This window comes from Cynocephalus volans, chromosome X, assembly GCF_027409185.1.
Source record: "Cynocephalus volans isolate mCynVol1 chromosome X, mCynVol1.pri, whole genome shotgun sequence".
Classification (NCBI taxonomy): Eukaryota; Metazoa; Chordata; class Mammalia; order Dermoptera; family Cynocephalidae; genus Cynocephalus; species Cynocephalus volans.
Genome location: NC_084478.1, coordinates 10713878 through 10731902, shown reverse-complemented (window position 1 = coordinate 10731902; position 18025 = coordinate 10713878). Strand labels below are relative to the sequence as shown.

The 18025-nt window shown below is 46.1% G+C and overlaps 1 protein-coding gene and 1 pseudogene across 1 annotated transcript in view; one reads left to right on the top strand and one right to left on the bottom strand.

Moving 5' to 3' along the window:
- The window catches only part of LOC134367164 (G-protein coupled receptor 143-like), a 248805-nt gene that overhangs the window by 210461 nt on the left and 20319 nt on the right, over positions 1-18025 (top strand). Inside the window, exons 4-8 of the mRNA XM_063083814.1 lie at positions 10827-10919; positions 13191-13300; positions 14785-14893; positions 16017-16134; positions 17705-17945. Coding sequence (XP_062939884.1) covers positions 10827-10919; positions 13191-13300; positions 14785-14893; positions 16017-16134; positions 17705-17945 — 671 coding nt within the window. The remainder of the gene's footprint in view (positions 1-10826; positions 10920-13190; positions 13301-14784; positions 14894-16016; positions 16135-17704; positions 17946-18025) is intronic.
- LOC134367708 (cytochrome c oxidase subunit 6B1-like) lies at positions 2982-3228 on the bottom strand (annotated as a pseudogene).

The following is an 18025-nucleotide window of genomic DNA, read 5'->3' as shown; positions in this document are numbered from 1 at the left end:
TCAATGTGCTTATTACGCAGAGCAAGCGTGAAAGCGGCCTGGTGGCTGGCGTAGGATTCATCAACTCTCAAGTGATAAAAAAATTCCCTATTGATTATGAGGTGAGGCAAGGCAAACACTATTCAGACGGCTCTTTGCATCAATATCATAAAATCAGTTTCTCTAGATGCCTGCACCCCGAACCTTCCCCTTCTGTGGGATCTAATACAATGCTTCTCTGCCTATAGGGTCTGGGGTGGGCGTTTCAGGGAGCCCTGCTGTGACACTGCTGCTCCACCCCAACACTGCGAGCAGAACCAGGAGCAGAAACAAAGAGTGACTGCTTATAAAGTCAGGCAGTATGTTGGCTAATTTTGTGTCCACTTGACTGGGCCATGAGGTGCTTTTTCTCCCCTCCCTCCTCCCTTCCCTCCCCTCCACTCTCCCCCTCCACTATTTTTTCCCTGGCAGCAGGCCGGTACAGGGATCAAATCCTGGACCTTTATGTTATCAGCACCATGCTCTAACCGTGGCCTGTGGTTTAGTTCATTTTTTATGCTTTTTCCTTCCTTTTTTTTTTTTTTTTCTTAACTTATCTACCAAACTCTTACACATCTGTATGGAACACAGATATGCCTGGCTGTGAAAATCCTCCAGAGAAGATGGTCAAAGCCAAAGGCAGCCAACCAGGTGCATCAGTGAGGATTCTTTTTGGCTGCATAAAATACATAAAATAATAGTGTCTTAAACATGATAGAACTTCTCTTTCATGCTAAAGGAGCCCAGAGGTGGGCAATCCAGGGTTCTTCTGATGGACATCAGAAACTCAGGCTTCTTTTACCACCCTGCTCCACCAGCCTATTGTTTGACTTCCATCCTCAAGGTGTCATGGCCCAGTAGAGCTGCTGGTGCCCCACCCATCACACCTGCATTCCAAGCAGCAAGAAGGAGGAAGAGGGTGATACAGAAGGGCCCATTTCCCCTGAGCCAGTTTTAAGCAGCATCTCTGGAAGTTTCACACAACGCTACTTACATATTCTTGGCCAGAACTTAGTTTCGTGGTGCTATGATCTGAATGTCCCCTCCAAAGTTCATGTGGAACTTAATCCTCAATATGGCATTTGAGAGGTGGGGCCTTTAAAAGGTGATTGGATTGTGAGGACTGTGCCCACATGCCTGGGTTCATTCATTCATGGAGTAATGGGTTAATAGTTTAATGGGTTGTCAGGAAGTAGACTGGGGGCTTCATAAGGAGAGTGAGTGAGCATGTTAGATGCGCTCTTGCCATGTGATTTCCTGCATTGCCATGGACTCTGTAGAGAGTTCCCACCCAGGAGAAGGTCCTCACCAGATATGCCCCCTGGACTTGGACTTCCCAGCCTCCAAACTGTAAGAAATACATTTCATTTCTTTATAAATTACCATGTTTCAGGTATTTTGTTATCAGCAACAGAAAACAGACTAGTACATGTGGTCACACTTAGCTGCTGGAAGAGGTAGGCAGCATAGTCTGCTAGCCAAGCATGTCACTGCTCTGTGTGACAAGTTAATAAAGATAAAGGAGAGAATGGCTTTGGGTAGGCAACTAGCAGCATGGGAAGGCCTTGTTCCTGCAGCCTATGCAATGGTGTGTCTCCAACCATTCCCTCAATCAGATTTGGAGGGATCAGAGCTACGACAAAACTAGAGGTCTCATAGACCACCAGTTATGGAGATAAGAAGAGCCTTGGAGTGCTGGCAGCAGCTGGAAGAAGTGCATTACTCCTATTGTCATAGGAGGATGCATTACTTCACCCTCACCCATGATGGGGATGCAAGGGAGATGGGGCCAGATGGGACAGGGTGGGCACTGTCTGTACCCAGAGGACAGATGAGCAGAAACAGGAGAGGCAATCAGGAAGCCCTCCTCACACCCAGGAGAGTGTTTGCAAATACATTTTGCAGCTCAGTGTTCAGGTAGGCAGGATGCTGGGTGCCAGAGACTAAAGGATACTGGGCAGAGCCTCGCTTCTGAGGACCCACCATCATGCAGAAGGTGCACATTCAAGGTGAGACATCCAGACATCTTGCCTCCGAGGGGCAAGAGCAAGGGCAGGTTTCCAGTACTAGGATGACTGTCTGTTGCGAGTGACGTAGGCTCTCCCATCAAAGAGGAACACGCTACACAGCAGAGAAACAAGACAGTTGCTCAGTGGCTGTGGAGACCAAGTCCTCACCCCTACCTGGTGGAAGTTGTACTTCCTGCAGCCTGGGTGTGGGGTCTCCAAGAGGATCTCCCTGGATGGTTTGAGCCACAGCTGAGAGTGTGGGATCAGAAGCCTCCGTAGCTTCTCTGTAGGAGCCAGCTTGCCTGGGATGGGGTTCATTCTGCAGGTGGCTGTTGAGAGACCGCAGCTGGTGGGGACGGTAGTGTCCTGCTGAATTCCAGGGTAGGGGCTGCAATTTGTAGGTATGTCTGGATTAAACTCCACACTCTCTTCTAGATCCTTTCAGTACTTAGCTATTTTCTTTGGCACAGGAGTATTGGTTCTTGTAATCCAAATCTTAACAAATGTCATTAAGGGAGATATAAAATTAAAATTTAAACTGCTACTCTGGTTTCAGGTTGTGGGATATACAGGTGTTAAACAATAACAGAAGGTGCTTGGGATCTTTGAAAGGTGACTTGAATTGAAGTCACTACTTGCTCTAGGAAAATGACAGTGTGAGAATAAAGAGGGTCTAGGGAGGACTTTCACTCACTTGGACGTGGAAGCTGTCCAGGGGTTGGACGAAGGAACTGTGGTCTTCAGCTGGGGCCTGGATGCTTGGAGCTGGGTTGGAGCTCAGACTCTCACCCCTTGGGTATTTCAGAAGCCTCAGTTATTATTTATTTATTTTCACAGGTTTCCAATGTGTTTTTATTATTAGTTAAGTCATGCTTCAGGGTCCCAGGGTAAGTCTCCTTTTACCACACCCCAGGAGAAGGACAGAAGACAGAGGAGAGGTGAGGTGCAGCCAGATCAGATCTTCTCAGGAAATGTGACTTCAGCCCAATAGTCTTCCCAAGCTGAGACTCAAGCTATGGTGTAGACGGACATGTACACACGGTGGTACCACTCACACACAGAAACATTGCTTTTTTAGTGGTCATTGCCTTCTCGCAGTGGTGGAAGTCCAGGTAGTTCTGGTCTGGTTCTGGATGGGGAAGTGGCTGTCAAAAGGAGCAATCTTGTAATTCTTGATTTTGGTCTTGATGTCTTCTGCCATGGTGCTGACTCCTCAAGTTGCTCTTGAAGCACTTGAAGCTCAGTGCTGGATGCCTAAGTTATTGGTGTGGCTGCCGCTGCATAACTGGGCCGCACCTGAGCCCTATCCTGCATGCCTGTTTGGGGGTAGGGAACTATTGACCGGGCTTTGGTGAGCTCCAGCCCCAGAGTTGATTGGCCTCAGGCCTGCCCGCTGTCCCACCTCAGCCCACAATTGTCGTGCAGCCCAAGGGTAGGGTCTGGAATGAGAGACTGTGCACTCTTAGTGCTCCAGCCCTTTGCTGAAAGCCACTCCACTGGGTATCTGCGCCTCCTGGGCAGGACCCCGCATTGCTCAGACACACCCGACATGCTCCCAGCCACAGGAAGGCCAAGGAAGGGCTCCTCCTGGCACTGCTTCCAATGTGGGAGGCAAAATATGTTGGAGTCGGTCCCTTATGGCCGCCCAGACAGCTAGCTACAAAATATTTCTCCTTTTGAAGCTCATTCCCCTGTGTGCAATTCCGTGTCTCTTCCCTCTCATCTCATTATAGAAGGGCATCCCATCCCACTCAGATCCCTGACTGCACCCTGTGTCTACACAGCTTATCTTTCTGAGTTAAAATCCCAATGAGATGGGGGTCACGCTACTTTCCCGGAGTCTGGTGGAATTAGGAATGATGGCCGGCACGTTTGATGGAGCCCTAGCCCCCCGGGGTCCCATCAGACAGAAGAGGCCAAGCGAAGGCCGTGCTGGACCAGTCAGTCAGCTCTGCCTGTGCTACGCTCCCTCTTCCCAGCTGCTTGTGCAAGGCGGTGCCTCAGATCCTGTGGGGAAACAGGGTGGGGTGTACTGAAGCACAAAGAGGAGTGATACGGACTGTCCAGGAATGTTAACTATGCAGGGAATGGGGACTGGGGAGGTGGGGAAGGAAGAAAGGGAACCCCTGCTCTCGTGGATGATCTAATAACCACCGGTCTCTCGAGTCTGGACTCCTTCCTGTTTGGACTGAGCATTCAGATGGTTGCACTTGCATGTTAGGTAGAGGTGGCTTTGGGAAGGAGTGGGGATAGGAGCTCCTTACTTATCAGGTGAAGCCAGCACTGATGTGGCCTTAGGTCTCCCTGGGGGATGCAGGGCCCAAGGACAGGGCCCCTGGTTCATGTCCTTCTTCTGCGAATCCCCAGATTTAGGGCAAGTTTAGCTCCAGACCCAACTGGATTCACTTCCATGTCGGAGATTCAGGCGATAAACAGAGACCAGACAAAAACAAGAATCTTCCCTTTTCTTCCCTTTCTGTCATCTCCCCCAAAACTTGGAGTCACGGCCACCGGCTGATTTCTTCCCAAAGCTACCTCCCCACTTTCTTACTGAATTTTTCTTCAGATTCTGTTTTGTTTTGTTTTTTTGGTGGTTGGCAGGTGCAGGCATCTGAACCCCTGACCTTGGTGTCACAAGGCTGTGCTCTAACCAACTGAGCCAGCCACCCAGCCTTCATATTCTGTGTTTTGTAAACTTTAAGACTGTTCTTTATTGCAGTACTTTTTTTGAAAAAATGATGAGTCTTCCAGTGCATTCTCAATATACTTAGACAAAAGCCAACACCATCCTGTGACCCACAGGGACCTCACCACAAGTCCTCCCTCTATCCTCCTTCATTCATTCTCCCTGCTCCAGCCACACCATGCTCCCAGCTTCTAGAACCTGCCCCCATTCCTTGGCTGTGGCCTCTTCCTCTGTCTTCGAAGCCAGCAATGCTGGGTCAAGTCTTCACACTTCCATTCTCTCTCGTTCTGTGCAGTTGGTAAAGCCTCTCTGCTTTTGTGGACTCATCAGGTGACATTGGGCCCACACGAATAATCCAGGTTGATCTCTTCATCTCAAAAATCCTTAACTTCATCACATCTGCAATGTCTCTTTTGCCATGTAACAGAACATATTCACAGGCTCTGGAGATGAGGACATGGACGTCTTTAGGGGCCCTTATTGGGGCTATCCGAAGTGTTTGGCCACTTTCACTTATAAACATCAGCTCACCTCTTAGATTAATCACAGCTCTGAACTTGATTTCATGTAAAATCTTCTTCACCTAAGCCAGGGCTTCTGTGGCTGCCCCCTCCCCAGCCAGAGGGGCAAGGACATTGCTTCTTATATGTCACCCTCTCAAGATTGTCACCCCATGAGGGCAGGGCTTTGTGTTGCTCTTAGTGTTTCCAGTGCCTACAGCAGGCAGAAACTTTGCTCAATAAACACTCAGCCAGTGGACATTGAGTGAGATTCATCACTCTGACACAACTCTATGTTATTCTTTTGATTGAGATATAATTCATATACCATAACATTCACCCTTTAGAATGGAAGATTCAGTGGTGTCTATTGCATTCACAAAATATATTTACTAGTATAACTACCAACCCTAGAACATTTCCACAACCCCAGAACCCATTACCAGTCACTCTCCATCCCCCCATACCCTATCCCCTGGCAACCACTAATCTACTTTCTGTGTCTATGCATTTGCCTCTTCTGGACATTTCATATAAATGGAATGATGTGATATGTGGTTTTCTGCGTCTGGCTTCTTTCACTCAGCATGATGTTTTGAGGTCCATTCACATTGTTTCATGTGTCAATGCTTCATTCCTTTGAACTCAGCATTGCCTTTGCACATACCTGAACGCTGTGCGTATAGGTTAAGACTGTAGGAAGACTCTCCTATCATTGGCCCCTCTTCTCTAAATAATGTGCAGCCAAATGAAGTTCCTAGACTGACCATACTGATGGTCCAGCAAATATTTCCAACCTTCCTGAGCACAAGATGACCCCATTGCTGGGGTCTCCTTAACTGTCTTCAAACTTCCTGTCTTCCTTACTGTCCTGGAACTTCCTGTTCTAATACTTCCTGTCCTCACAATTCCTGTCTTCGAACTTCCTGTCCTTGAACTTCCTGTCATACTCCCTCCTCCAACTGATCTCACACTTCATGTCTGCAAACTCCCAGTCCTCAAACTTCGTGTCCCCACACTTCCTGTCCTTGAACTTACTGCCTTATACTTCCTGTCCTCCAACAGTCCTTACACTTCCTGTCCTTGAACTTCCTGTCTCATACTTCCTGTCTTCGAACTTTCTGTCCTTGAACTTCCTATCTCATATTTCTGGTAGTCCAACTGTCCTCACACTAACTGTCCTTGAACTTCCTGTCCTCAAACTGTCCTCCCATTTCCTGTCTTGGCACTTCCTGTCCTCCAACTATTCTCACACTTCCTGTCCTCAAACTTCCTGTCCTCACACTCCCTGTCCTCCTACATCCTGTCCTCAAATTTCCTGTCCTTACTGTCCTCAAACTCAATGGCCAGCCTCATATCATAAGTAATAGAAAGCAGTGGGGGCCTGTTAGTCCGTTTTTGTGTGGCTATAACCGAATACCCGAGACTGGGTGATTTATAAAGAACTGGGGTTTATTTGGCTTATGATTCTGGGACAGCTGCATCTGTCATGGGCCTCAGGCTCCTTCTACTCATGGCTGAAAGTAGCAGGCAGCTGGTGGGTACAAGCAGATCACATGGCAAGAGGAAGCAAGAGAGAGAGAGAGAGAGGAGGTGCCAGGGTCTTTTTAAGCAACGAGCTCTCATGGGAACTAATAGAGTGAGAACTCACTCATTAATCCCCCCTGCCCCAGGGAGAGCATTAATCCATTCATGAGGGATCCACCCCATGACTCAAATAGCTCCCGACACTGCCACATTGGGGTCAGATTTCCATGTGAGTTTTGGTGGGGGCAAGACATCCAAACTATCATTCTGCCCCTGGCCCCCCAAAACTCATGTCACTGTCACATACAAATACAATTATTCCATCCCAGCAGTCCCAAAAGTCGTAGCTTGTTCCAGCACCAACTTCAAAGTCCAAAGTCTCATCTGAGACCAAAGGCAAAACTTCCAGCCATGAACCTGTAAAAATCAAAACCAAATTTATCTACTTCCAAGATACAATAGTGGAACAGACACTGGCTACACATTCCCATTTCAAAAGGGAGGACTAGGCCAGAAGAAAGGAGAAACAGGCCCCAAACAAGCCCAAAGCACATCAGGATAGACAATAAGTCTTAAAGCTCCAAAATAATCTTCTTTGACTCCAAGTCCTGCATCTTGGGAACAATGGAGCATCTGGGCCCCCAAAGCACTGGGCAGCCACACTCCCAGTGCTGTGCAAGGCATAGCCCATTGAGCTGCACTGGTGCCTGCAGCTTTTCCAGGTGGGTGTTCTATGTTGCCAGTTGCCCTACAGCTCTGGGGTCCTGGTGGCAGCCCTGCTGTGTTGGCTCTCCTAGACATTTCTCTGTTGGGGGGGTCTCTGTGGGAGCTCCAATCCCACTTTCCTGCTTGGCATTGCTCTAGTAGATGGCCTCTGCAGTGGCTCCACATGTGTGGCAGGTATCTGCCTGGGCCCCAGGCTTTTCTGTACATCCTCTGAAATTGGGGTGGAGGCTGCCATACCTCCACAGCTCTCATGTTCTGCCAGCCTGAAGACTTAACATGATGTGGATGCCACCAAGTGTATTAGTCAGGGATCTCCAGAGAGACAGAATCAATAGAATATATTATAGTTATATGAGAGGGATTTATTAGGAGAATTAGCTCACGTGGCTATGAAGAAAAGTCCCTCGATAGGCTGTCTATAAGCTACATTCCAGTAGCGTGGCTCACTCCAAGTCTAAAGGCCTCAAAACCAGGGAAGCTGATGGTATTCTTGGTGTAAGTCCTGGATCCCTAAAGCTGAAGAGTCTCAAGCTCTGATGTCCACAGACAGGAGAGAAGAGTTTATCCCAGCTCCAGCAGATCAAGAGAGCTTCACCTCTTTCCTCTGTCTTTTGTTCTCTCTGGGTCCCCAGCAGATTGGATGGTTCCCACCCACACTGAGGGTGGGTCTTTCCCACCCGGTCCACTCAGACTCTCATAGTAATCTCTGCTGGAAACACCCTCATGGACGCACCTGAAAAGATAGTTTTACCAGGTTTCTCAGCATTCCTTCATCTAACCAAGTTGGCACCTAGAATTAACCTTCAAAAAAAGGTTTCCACCTTCTGTTCTCCAGAGGTGTTACACAAACCGCACTTCGGGCTGCTTGAGGCAGGGATGCTCCAGCTGGAGCAGCTGGGATGCAGGGAGTGGGTCCCTGAGGGAAGTGGTGCCCCAGGTCTGTTCTCTGGGACACCTTGGGTCTCCTATGCCTCAGGGGTGTGTGGTGGGAGAGGTGCCCTTCCAGATTTCTGAAATGTCATCATGGCTTTTCTCCCATTGTCTTGCCTGTTAGCACCTGGCTGCCTCACCACCAAGCTAATGTCCTTAGCAACCAGTCTATCTGCTTCACCCTTGCGTTTTTCTCCTGCTCTCTGCTTCTCTACCACATGGCCAGGCTGCAAATTTTCTAAATCTTTACGCTCTGCTTCTCTTTTAAATTCTGGCTTTACATCATGCCTTTTCTGCCATAACTGCTGAGTTATGGTTATTGCAAATACTATGCAGCTTCCTGAATGCATTGCTGCTTAGAAATTTTTTCTGCCAAACATTCTGGTTCACAGCTCTTCAGTCCCACCTTCCACAAAGTCCTAGGGCATGAACACAATGCAGCCAAGTTCCTTACTATGGTGTAGCAAAGGTGGTATTTTGTCCAATTCCCGATAAGTTCCTCTTTTCTACCTGAGACCTCATCATCAGCATGAATTTTACTGTCCACATTTCTATCAACATTCTGGTCACAACCATTTAACCAATCTCTAAAATGTTCCAAACTTTCCCTCATCTTCTTGTCTTCTTTTAGTTCCTCCAATCTCCTCCAACCTTTGCCCATTGCCCAGTTCCAAAGGCGCTTCTACATTTTTAGCTAATGTATAGCAACACCTCACTCCTTGGTACCAATTTTCTGCATTAGTCCATTTTTGTGTTACTGTAACAGAATACCTGAGACTGGGTAATTTATTAAGAACAGAAGTTTATTTGGTTTACAGTTCTGGGACAGCTGCATGGCCTGATGTCCACTGGCCCTGACTATAGTGGCACAGGCAGGCCATTGAGAGTTTTATCTTTCCTGTGACTAAGAGCATCCCAAGGATCTGAGAAGAGGGTCCGGCCCAGATCATGCTGCTAGTAATCACCAGGTGTTTTGGCCTCAGGGCATCTTCCTGGGATTAGGCTAGCAGGCTGTGGATAAGAGGGAGGCTGAGTGGGCCTGGAGGGTTGAGAGGAGCAAGGCACAGGTACCAGGACTCTGAGATATTGTCTTAGCTAATTTGGGCTGCTCTAACAAAGTTCCACAGACTGGGTGGCTTATAAACAACAGACATTTATTGCTCAGAGTTCTGGAGGCTAGATGTTTAAGATCAAGGTGCCAGAAGATTTGGTGTCTGATAAGGGCACACTTCCTGGTTCACAGATGGTGCCTTCTCACTGTGTCCTCACATGGTGGAAGGCATGAGGGAGCTCTCTGGGTTCTCTTTTATAAGGGCATTAATCTCATTCATGAGGGCTCCACCCTCATGACCTCATTTCCACCCAAAGGTTCCACCTTCTAACACCATCAACTTGGGGGTTAGAATTTCAACATAGGAATTTATGTGTGAGAGGGGACACAAACATTCAGTATATAGTAGATGGGAACTGAAAAATTTGTTCAGAGGGTACTAGAGATGGAATTGTCTATTCCATGGTTTTATTGAAAGTGGGTCCCATTTAGATCAAGACTCAAAATTAGCAGCCAGTCCCCCAGGCTGGCTAAAATCAAAAGTGGAAAATAGCAAGTGTTGACAAAGATATGGAGGAACTGGAATCTTTGTACATTGCTTGTGGGAATGTAAAACGGTACATTTGCTGCAGGAAGTAGTTTGGTTTTTCCTCAAAAAGTTAAATGTAGAAATACCATCTGACCCAGCAACTCCACTCCTATATGTAAACCCAAAAGAAAAGAAAGCAATGACTCAGAGAAACACTTGCACATGCATGTTCATCGCAGCACCATTCGCAATAGCTAACAGGTGGAACAAACTACATATCCATTGACGAATGAATGAATAAACAAAATATGATATAACCATATAGCATAATATTATTCACCAATAAAAAGGAATGAAGTTCTGACACATTGTGTCACATGGATGAACCTCAAAAATATTATGCTAAGTGAAAGAAGCCAGACACAAAAGGCCACATACTTTATGATCCCATCTATATAAAATGTCCAGAATGGGCAAATTCACAGCGATGGAAAGTAGCAGGAAGCAGCAGTTGCCAGGGGTTGGGGGTGGGGGGATGGGAAGTGACTGTTTAATAGTATGGGGTCTCCTTTGGGGGGGATGAAAATGCATTGGAACTAGGCAGAGGTGGTTGCATGACATTGCAAATGTACTAAGTGCCACTGAATTGTTTCATGCATTTCACCTTAATTGAGAAAAACCAAAAAACAACAATCCACAACCTCAGTAGCAACATAAGGACACTCTCTGTAGAAGGGTTTTGCTGTGTGTGTACTTCCCTGACCTTTCCAGGGCATGGAAGCAGTCTGGTGGTCTCACAGGGGACTTTTTTGTCCCCCTATGCTGTTGTTGCCTGCATTTTCCTCTCCAGCACCATCCTGCTGTACCACATCATGGCCTGGGGCCTGGCCACCCTTCTCTGCCTGGAGGGAGCTGTCATGCTTTACTACCCTTCTGTGTCCAGGTAAGCCAGCACGCCTGGCAGCCCAGGTGTTCCAACCCCAGGCCCATTCTGTGTTCTGCAGGAAATGGACATGCCCTGACCCACAGGGGTCGCCTTGAAGGTCACCCCTATGTCTTGTGCCATGTGAGGCCACTCACAATCACGACCTGGAGGGCTTGCTGCAGGGCCTTGCACCCGTGATTTCCTTCCCGGCCTCTGCTTTTCTCGTTTGCGTGCTGACAGCACGTATGCAAAGCATTTGGTATATCCTCTCCGTATTGGTGAAGCTTCCTCATGCCCACTCTTTAATTTCTATTCTTCACGCTTCCTCTGGAGGAGCAGGTGAGTTTAACATTTTAAGCAGGAGTTCGAGATGAGAAGCAAACGGGAGCTCTGGGAGGAGCTAATTCTGTGCCTCTGCTTCCTGCGCTTTCTCCCTTTTCTTCCATCCTGCACTCTTGGCTACCCTGAACACAGATGCAGGAAGATGTGGCCACTGAAACTGTTTCAGGCATTTCTTCAAGTTTAAAATCCCATCAATGCAACCATTTACAAGGCCTCAAGGCACCTGCAAGGACATATACTCTAACTTCCTATGGAAAACTGGAAAACAGGTGAGCAGTACCTGTGATTTTAGGGCTGTGTGGACTCGGATCAGCACAGCACAGCCCTCAGGATAAATTTGGTCCTTTGCCTGATTTTGTACATAAAGTTTTATTGGAACACAGCCCATTTTTTTATGTACTGTCTATGGCTGCTTTTGCACTACAACATCAGAGTAGAGTCATTGTGACAGAGACTGTGGTATGACCCACAAAGCAGAGAATATTTACTATCTGTCCCTTTACAGAAAAAAATTGCTGGCCCACGGTGTAGATCATTTCTCCCCCTTCTTTTTCAATTTCTTTCAGCTACTCAGTTAGAGGTCTCCAAACTGGTTTTGCCTTATCAACGGTGAATACTCACAGGAGCTCCGTGTAGATCCATTCGTGCGCTCTCTTTCCTGGAGAACTTGAACAGGGCAGATACAGTGTCAGCAGCTGCTATAAGAGAACGCACTTAATTGGAAAGGGAGTTTCTGTCGCTTGCCCTCACCTGAGGGACCCTGGAGACCCCTGGCAAAGTGGAATCTGAGCCTAAGGGCGTGATTCCTGGGGGGCTCACAAGGTGCCCCGAGGTGCTGTCAGGTCTTCAGGAAGCATCTTAATCCAAAATCAGCTCTTAGTACTCACATCTCCCAACCTAGAGCCTTTGGTGTCTTTCAAGCTCGCAAGCTCACTCTCATTTGCATGTACTTTCTGTCTTGGCAGTGGAGTCACTTCTCTTGCTCCTTGTCTCCCTTTCTCCCCTTGAGCTTTTCCAGACTGCATTGTAGACTTCATAGCTGAAGATGAAAGTGCCTGTTAAAAAGGAGGTGGCAGCATGGAAATCCTTCCTATGGCAAGATGGGTATTGCATTTTTCCTGCCTGATTTTTCATATTTTCTGCCATTTTTTTCCTGTTGGTTTGAACGCTCCATGAATATTAAAAGTGCTTTTGTTTTTATCATTTCACCTTCTGTGGCCACAGGGGCTGGCTGTCATCTGCTTTTCTGCCTGCCCCTTTGGTTGGGCCTGCTCCATCTTCTCTCCCCTTTGCCTTGGTTCTCTCTGCCTCTGCACCATTTTTCTTCTCTCCTACATTATGCATTTCTTAGCTGATAGTTCCTACTTGGTAACATCCACTGTGTGGCTCCCCACACATCCTACGGTGACCGGCAATGCCTATGACTCATCAGTATAAAACCTTGTCCTTTTCCCTGAAAAGAATCACAGAAACAATTGATATCCATAATCATGAGAACAAATTTCCTTTGAAATATGAAGCTCAGGTATTTTGAGTTGCTCAGGGAGAGGGACGAGATGTCATTCATGCTACTGGCTAATGTGTAGCATGTAGTAAGTGCTCAAAACCTAACTAGTTGAGTGCCTTTGTTTCTACTTGAATTTTGTGATTTTTTCCTTGAAGAGACCACATGTAGGGAATCTTCTACCCCAGAGTGTCTTTTCCATAAATGCCTTACAGGTCCTCCCATTTACGAGACAGAAACATGATTGATTTCCTTATTCTCCTGCACCTTATTGCTTGTTCTCAGACATGAGGAATGAGTCAGATTTCCTTTTTGCAGGGTCAGAAGTAGATTTATGCATTTCCCTTTTCGCCCTCACCCTCTTATCTCGGCTTCCAGATAAGTCTGCATGTTTTAGCCAAAGCTTTGCATTCAAGAAGAATGACTCAGTTTTCTTCTCTCAGGTGTGAAAGGGGTCTGGACCACACCATCCCCCACTATGTCACCACGTACTTGCCACTGCTCCTTGTCCTTGTGACCAACCCCATCCTGTTCCAAAAGACAGTGACGGCAGGTAAATAATAGGGAAGTTCTCTGGGTACATGGACACTGGGTAGGACCCCATGTCTGGGGCTCAGATAATGGCATGTCATCCTTCTGGAATTATCCAGGACAGTGGACCCCATTCATCATCCTCCAGAGGCATAAGCAGAATACAGTTGGATAAAGTAAACAGGTTTAAGAAATGAAAATGAGCAAGCCTGTTTAGTCATGGACCACACACGTTCTCTGTCAACGTTTGTTAGCTCAAGGCCATGACAAGTTGGCCTTTCATTTCTGTGCTGGGCTCATCCTGGGTCTGCCCTTGGCACACCTTAGAGGCTCCCAGGAATGGCCTTAGGAAACTGTGGAGGTGAGGTAGGAGCAGAAGGGGAGAGAAGGGGTGGGGGGAAGAGATGCAGCAAAGACTGAGGAGTCTGGAGCCTGGTCAGTCCCATGATGCTCTTGGCTTGTGTCTTTTCTCAGATGGGCAGGAAACAGGAAATGAGCCAGATGCAATGGGAAGAACTGGATAAGAGGAGTATCGTGAGTCAGTAGAATGTTAGGGAAAGACCTCTGGGCTGGGACTGGGGATTTCCATTCCAGCCCCTACCACCTCTTCAAGGAAGGGTGACCTGGAGCAAGTGTCCAGCTTCCTCGGGCTGCTGTGGATCCCTCAAGGGCAGAATGGTCATAAGGAAGTTTGCCTTAACAGAAAGGTTGTTTGAGGATCAGCTGTTGATTTTAGAATTTTAAAACATTGTTTAAAGTACTCTACCACTAGGAGCAGGAAATTATTGCAGCTCTTTGGACCAGTCTTTTTATATCTACATTTAAATATGGTGCATTAAACACAAGAATTTTTTTTTACAAAATTAAGTAAAAAGTAGTGATTTAAGTATATCAAACCAATGAAAATGACTCATAGAAAAAAGGACTGAAAAGAAATACAGTAAAACGCTAACATTGGTTGTCTCTGGGTGGAGGGACAATGGGTCATTAATTCTTCTGTAAACTTTTATACTTTCTAACTTGTCTATAAGGAGAAACTTAAAATAGTTAAGTATTTTAAAATAACAGGTGTGTATTATTTTTATATTAGAGAAAATAAACCTTTAAAAATATAGTCCCTGTACTAGTAAAATCCAAGTAAAACTGGAAGTTTAGTTCATATCACTGTTAATTTCTTATTTGTGACAAACGTCCTGTGGTTGTGTAAATTGTTAACACTGGGGGAAGCTGGGCAAAGAGTATAAGGTATACAGAAGCTTTCTGAGCTACCTTTGCAATTTTTAAGTCAATCTAACATTGCTTCAAAGTAAAAATTTTAAAAATATATATTCCTTAGAGTCTAGGAGGACTCCAACATGGAAGTTGTGAGGCATGGAGGTCAGTAGCTTGCTTTGCCTCATGCTCTCTGGTTTTGATTATGGGCTCACATCTGCTCTGATTCTGCTCTCTGTACTCAGTAAACAGAAATAATGAACACTGTGTGTGGTTCCCTTCTGTTCCTCCCAGTAGCCTCTTTACTAAAAGGACGCCAAGGCCTTAAAACGGAGAACGAGCGACAGATGGGAGCTGTGATCAAGATCCGATTTTTCAAAATAATGCTGGTTTTAATTATTTGGTAACCTTTCTTCTATTTTTTATTTTTTATTGCTTGTGGTAAGGGATAGGCAAATGGTTTGCCCTTTTGCTTTTCCATGTGTGACCTGGAAGTTCCAAAGTGGGGAGTCTTTGGAGAGGAAATCTTTGAAACAGTGGTAAGTGCCCTTTGAAGAAATACATGGAGGACAGTGGAGCAAGTCCAGAGTGTATGAATTTCAGGAAGAATATCCAAATGTACGCAAATTATATATAACGCTCTTAGAACAAGAACTTCCGGATTTAGTTTTGAAATGTCCCCACCATATGCATCCAGTATTTCATCCCATTGCTGGGATTAATGGAAATGAAGCAGTTGATCATACTTTCTAAATCCACCCATGTGCCTCAATCGTGACACCAGAATTTCTGTATCTCACAGAGGAGCAAGTGCACATCTTCTGTGTAAAGACTCATACCTCAGTCATGAAGGGCAGAGAACAGGCTGAGCAATTTTGCTCTTCAGTTTTCCTCATCACTGGTGTCCTACCCAAAAGGACAGGTGGATGCTTTGAAAGTAGACCTGTAGCCAGTGCAAAACAGGTGGAAATTAGAACACCCTGCACTGCAGCAAATCAACACTTTGCAGGACAGAGCAAGCCTCTGTGGTCTTAATAACTAATCTGATATTAGGAGATTTGTTTGAACACCCTCCTAGGAGAGACTTAAATTATCTCTCACTAAAAATACACTCAGCTCATCATATCAAACTTCACTGACCCCCAAGAGGAACATTTTAAAGTTCCAGCATAAAATGTCAAAATAAGATTTGTTTTGGTCTACATCGAAACTTCGGGTTACTCCTCAAACAAAGAATGAATTCTGGGTTATTTGACACGGTGCTAGAACTTTATACCCTGAAGTGGCACTGAGTGTTACCATTGGAAGGATTTGCTGATCTCTGCTATAGACTGCGAGGAGTTATAGTTCTTAAATTAAATTCTTGGTGTGCTGGTTTTTTGTGCTTTCTTACTGCTGAAGTGGTCTTCCCTCCACCAGGAATTAGGAATTTTAGGCCTTGGTAGAAATCATTCCCTGACCTCAGAGTTTAAAAGTGAATTTTGTTGCATGTTCTCTTTACCCATGGGCCATTTTCTTTCTAACAGTTGGTTGTCAAATATCATCAATGAAAGCCTTTTATTCTATCTTGAAATGCAACCAGATATCAATGGAGGCTCTTTGAAAGGTGTGAGAAGTGCAGCCAAGACCACGTGGTTTATTATGGTAGGTAGATTTAAAATTTTCAGCTTGGAAAAAAAAAAAACATGCAGAAGTATGATGTATTGTCATATAAATATATAGTGAGTTGAATAGTTTCCTGGGCTACCTATATCTGGCCTTTGTGTGCTAAGCTACCAGGTTTCATTCATTATTGGGATCATTAGTAAATGGATACAACTCTGGTAAATTAATTTGGCACAGTGCATCAAAACTGTCAGGCAGACTCACAATATCAGATCTTTTATCTTGAAGGAGTATTTCAGACGACGAAGAAGCCATAGGGATGAAGAAATTTCTAGTAGCATTATCCATAATTATAAAGCATTATAGGAAACCCAAATTTGAAAAAAAAAGGGGGGGTGGTTAAGTAAATTATAGTCTTTCATCCTGGTGGAATGTTACCCAGATTTTTTAAATGACTCTTATGAAATTTCTGATATTAAGTGGACAAGGTAGGATATGAAATTATACCAGTTACAACTACATAAACACATATGTCTATAAAAATATTGGCTGGAAATACAAGAAATGATAATAGGGTGGAAGCGCCATGGGTAGACTTCTCCTCCGGTGTTTTGATTATATTACATTTACAATAAGAAAGGCATGCATGAGCTGAAGTCTCCATTGGCGGAGAGGTCCACTCTGTGCTACACAGAATTAATGCTTACATTGCTTCTGAGTTGGGAAAGATCTGATTCACAAGAACCTTAAAATGAGGACAGCACTAGCCTCCTCAGTCTCTGTGCTTTGGTTTGAAGCTAACAAACCAAACACATGAAGTTAACCAAGGGAACCACACAAATGGAGGGATGTTTCCCAGACTCACTTTTGCCTGAACAACATTTGTTAAATCAAATTCTGAGTTGACAGTGCAAGGTAGAAAGCTACAGGAGAGCAAAGCACCTTAGGCAGAGTCAAGAACGTGCTTGGTTCCATTGCCTGGGTCACATGGATCTCCTCCCCCCACCTTCTTCCCCCTCCCTTCCCCTCCCCCTTTCTCCTTTTTCTTTTTTCTTTTTTTAAAAAATGACTGGTAAGGGGATCTCAACACTTGGCATGGTGTTGTCAGCACCACGCTCAGCCAGTCAGCTAACCGGCCATCCCTATATGGGATCCGCACCCATGGCCTTGGTGTTATCAGCACCGCACTCTCCCGAGTGAGCCATGGGCCAGCCCTGCCCCTTTCTCCTTTTCTCTGCTTCCTCTCCCCCTTTTCCCCCCTCCCTCCTCTCTTCCCTCCCCTCCACTCTCCCCCTCCACTTTTTTTTTTTCCTGGCAGCTGGCCAGTATAGGGATCAAACCCTGGACCTTTATGTTATCAGCACCATGCTCTAACCAATGGACCAACCAGCCAGCTCCTCCACCCCTATTTTCAGGCATGCTTTGAGGTACAGCACCTACTAGGGCCAATCTTTACCTTGCGCCAAACCAACTAACTAAGAGGTCACTCCTCAGTGAGGGCCGCCCAGTAGGCATCCTGGGCAGAGTTTAGCACTTTGAGGACAGAATGCTCTAATTCCCGCTGTACTGCGCTGAGTGCCATGTGTCTTCTTGCCTCCCTCTCTCCCAGGGGATACTGAATCCAGCCCAAGGATTCTTCTTATCTCTGGCCTTCTATGGCTGGACAGGATGCAGCCTGGATTTTCAGGCTCCCCGGATGGAGATCCAGTGGGAATCTATGACGACCTCTGTCGCTGAGGGAACTTACCCGTCCCCAGTGGGCTCCTGTGTGCCCAGTGAAAACACCACTTCCAGGATGGCACGTGTCAGTGGACACACTTCTGACAAAGCCCTGAGCATGCTGTCTGAAGGTAAAGCCCTGCTGTAGGCCTGGGAAGGTAGGCTGGGGCGCTCTGGGGCTTGGAAATCCTTTATCAAACAAGATGAAACT